General features: G+C 46.4%; 1 protein-coding gene across 1 annotated transcript; it reads left to right on the top strand.

The window, feature by feature from the left end:
* The first annotated feature begins 845 nt into the window (after positions 1 to 845).
* On the top strand, positions 846 to 1,942 carry LOC150010384 (cofilin-1). The gene has a single exon (XM_090279495.1). It carries the CDS (start codon positions 910 to 912, stop codon positions 1,408 to 1,410), a length of 501 nt encoding a protein of 166 aa, XP_090135621.1. The 5' UTR covers positions 846 to 909; the 3' UTR covers positions 1,411 to 1,942.
* The last annotated feature ends 433 nt before the right edge of the window (positions 1,943 to 2,375 follow it).

Here is a 2,375-nt window from a genome sequence, read left to right as displayed (position 1 = left end):
CCTAGGGAGACAGATATTTCTCTTCTGCCATTAGTTAGCAGAGTCTAAAACATGAATAATAATAAGGATTAAGGGGTGCTGAGAGGGCATGGGCAAACAATGGCTGATGATAGAGAAAAATTTTAATTGAATCCTAAATTAATTGGATTGTCAGCAGTAAGAAGTAAGATTTGATATATATTGTTTTTATGAAAAACTGAGAAATTTAAGGGAACAAAATAGTCACAGGCAGATTTTTTTTTTTTAATTCTTGAGAGTGCTCCACTGAGGTCACAATAAATTCACTAATTGCCTATATTTCCTATTTCTGAAATTCTTACAATTGGAATAGATGTTCTAAATGATGAGCCTGAGTCCCAAAACGGGTTGTAATGATGAGACAACGAGAACACTGTGCGTGAAAGTACTTTGTGAATTACAGGCACTGTGCAAATATAAGGAAGACCTTTCAATACATGCCTATCTCTAAAAACTAGTATTTCTCATAAAATTGTGACTCCCTCTTTATGGAATTACTTAATGTAGTTAGATGGCTATGTTTTAAGAATACTATAGAAAAAGTTTCTTAAAGAGTCAGAGATCTTTCTAAATCACTTCCATTATTTTTTCAATCTTTGATATTTTATAATATATTGTAAAATGAGTGAGAGAAATACTAGTATTTCAACAATTGTACTTTTGAACATGAAACAAATCTATTTATTCCTATTAGCACCCAACCTACTTTCTGCCAAGTGATTCAGTTTTGAAAGTAGCTGGTAATGTGATCTAATGTAGTGAATCTCCATCAGATGTCATGTATAAATCAGTTTCACTTCACTGCTTCAGTGAAGTCGGATCCCGGCAGCAGCTGCAGCAGTTCTCATCTTCCTAGGCTCCTCTCGCTATCTCCTTTTTGCTTCCGGAAGCATGGCCTCTGGTGTGGCTGTCTCTGATGGAGTCATCAAAGTGTTCAATGACATGAAGGTGCGTAAGTCCTCGACACCAGAGGAGGTGAAGAAGCGCAAGAAGGCGGTGCTCTTCTGCCTGAGTGAAGACAAGAAGAACATCATTCTGGAGGAGGGCAAGGAGATCCTGGTAGGTGATGTGGGCCAGACTGTAGACGACCCCTACGCCACCTTTGTGAAGATGCTGCCGGACAAAGACTGCCGCTACGCCCTCTACGACGCAACCTACGAGACCAAGGAGAGCAAGAAGGAGGACCTGGTGTTTATCTTCTGGGCCCCTGAATCTGCACCCCTTAAGAGCAAAATGATCTATGCCAGCTCCAAGGATGCCATCAAGAAGAAGCTGACAGGGATCAAGCATGAATTACAAGCAAATTGCTACGAGGAGGTCAAGGACCGCTGCACCCTGGCAGAGAAGCTGGGGGGCAGCGCTGTCATCTCCCTGGAGGGCAAGCCTTTGTGAGCCCCCTCCAGCCCCCTGCCTGGAGCATCTGGCAGCCCAAGACCTTCCTGTGGGGGTTGCAGGCGGCCCCCTTCCTGCCAGACCGGAGGGGCTGGGGGAATCCCAGCAGGGGGAGGGCAATCCCTTCACCCAGTTGCCAAACAGCCCCCCACCCCCTGGACCTTCCTCCTCCCTTCACCCCTGACGGTTCTGGCCTTCCCAAACTGCTTTTGATCTTCTGATTCCTCTTCGGTTGAAGCAGACCAAGTCCCCCCCTAGGCACCCCAGTTTGGGAGGGGCATGTATTTTTTTTAACGACACCCCAACTCCCCACCTGTCCCCTTTCCCATGCTGCCAACTTCTAACCGCAATAGTGACTCTGTGCTTGTCTGTTTAGTTCTGTGTATAAATGGAATGTTGTGGAGATGACCCCTCCCCATGCCACTTGGTTCTCCTCCCCTTTTCCACCTGGTCATAGCCACTCATGGAAGCAGGACCAGTAAGGGAACTTCAATTAAAAAAAAAGAAAATAAAAAAGACTCACTTAACAGGATGTTTGTTTCAGGACTGGGGCCCAGGGTACCTTGTGGGGGAGGTAGGCTAGGAGAACGAGCAGCATCCCTTTATACTCCACTTCCAACCAGCCCGCATACCCTAATCTGGCCCCATGACTAGCCAGGTCTCCCTTCTGACAGTTGCCACTTATTCTACAAGTGGTGCCACAGTTGGCACTAGTCTGGCTATCTGCAGGGGTCCCCCCAACAGAAGGTTTTATGTCTGAACTGCTTTCTTCTGTAGTGTTGCCCCTGGTGGGCAATGGGGCAGTGAGGCCCACTCTCAGATACCCTGCTCAGTCCTTCCCGGATGTGGGCTGTGAGAATGTAAGTCACAGGTGAACTCTTGAGCTACTTTCTCCACCTTCAGGGTTCTTTTGGTCTTTTCCTTCTTCCCTGGGTGGCTAATTCTTTATGAGGGCTGGGTCCTTT

Source organism: Furipterus horrens, unplaced genomic scaffold, assembly GCF_987537825.1.
Source record: "Furipterus horrens unplaced genomic scaffold, mFurHor1.1.pri manual_scaffold_5, whole genome shotgun sequence".
Classification (NCBI taxonomy): domain Eukaryota; kingdom Metazoa; phylum Chordata; class Mammalia; order Chiroptera; family Furipteridae; genus Furipterus; species Furipterus horrens.
The sequence above is the reverse complement of the archived record's forward strand: the minus strand, read 5'-3'. Positions and strand labels throughout refer to the sequence as shown.

Excerpts from the sequence above, each read along its gene's own strand:
- LOC150010384 (XM_090279495.1), top strand. The coding sequence starts at position 910 with ATGGCCTCTGGTGTGGCTGTCTCTGATGGAGTCATCAAAGTGTTCAAT.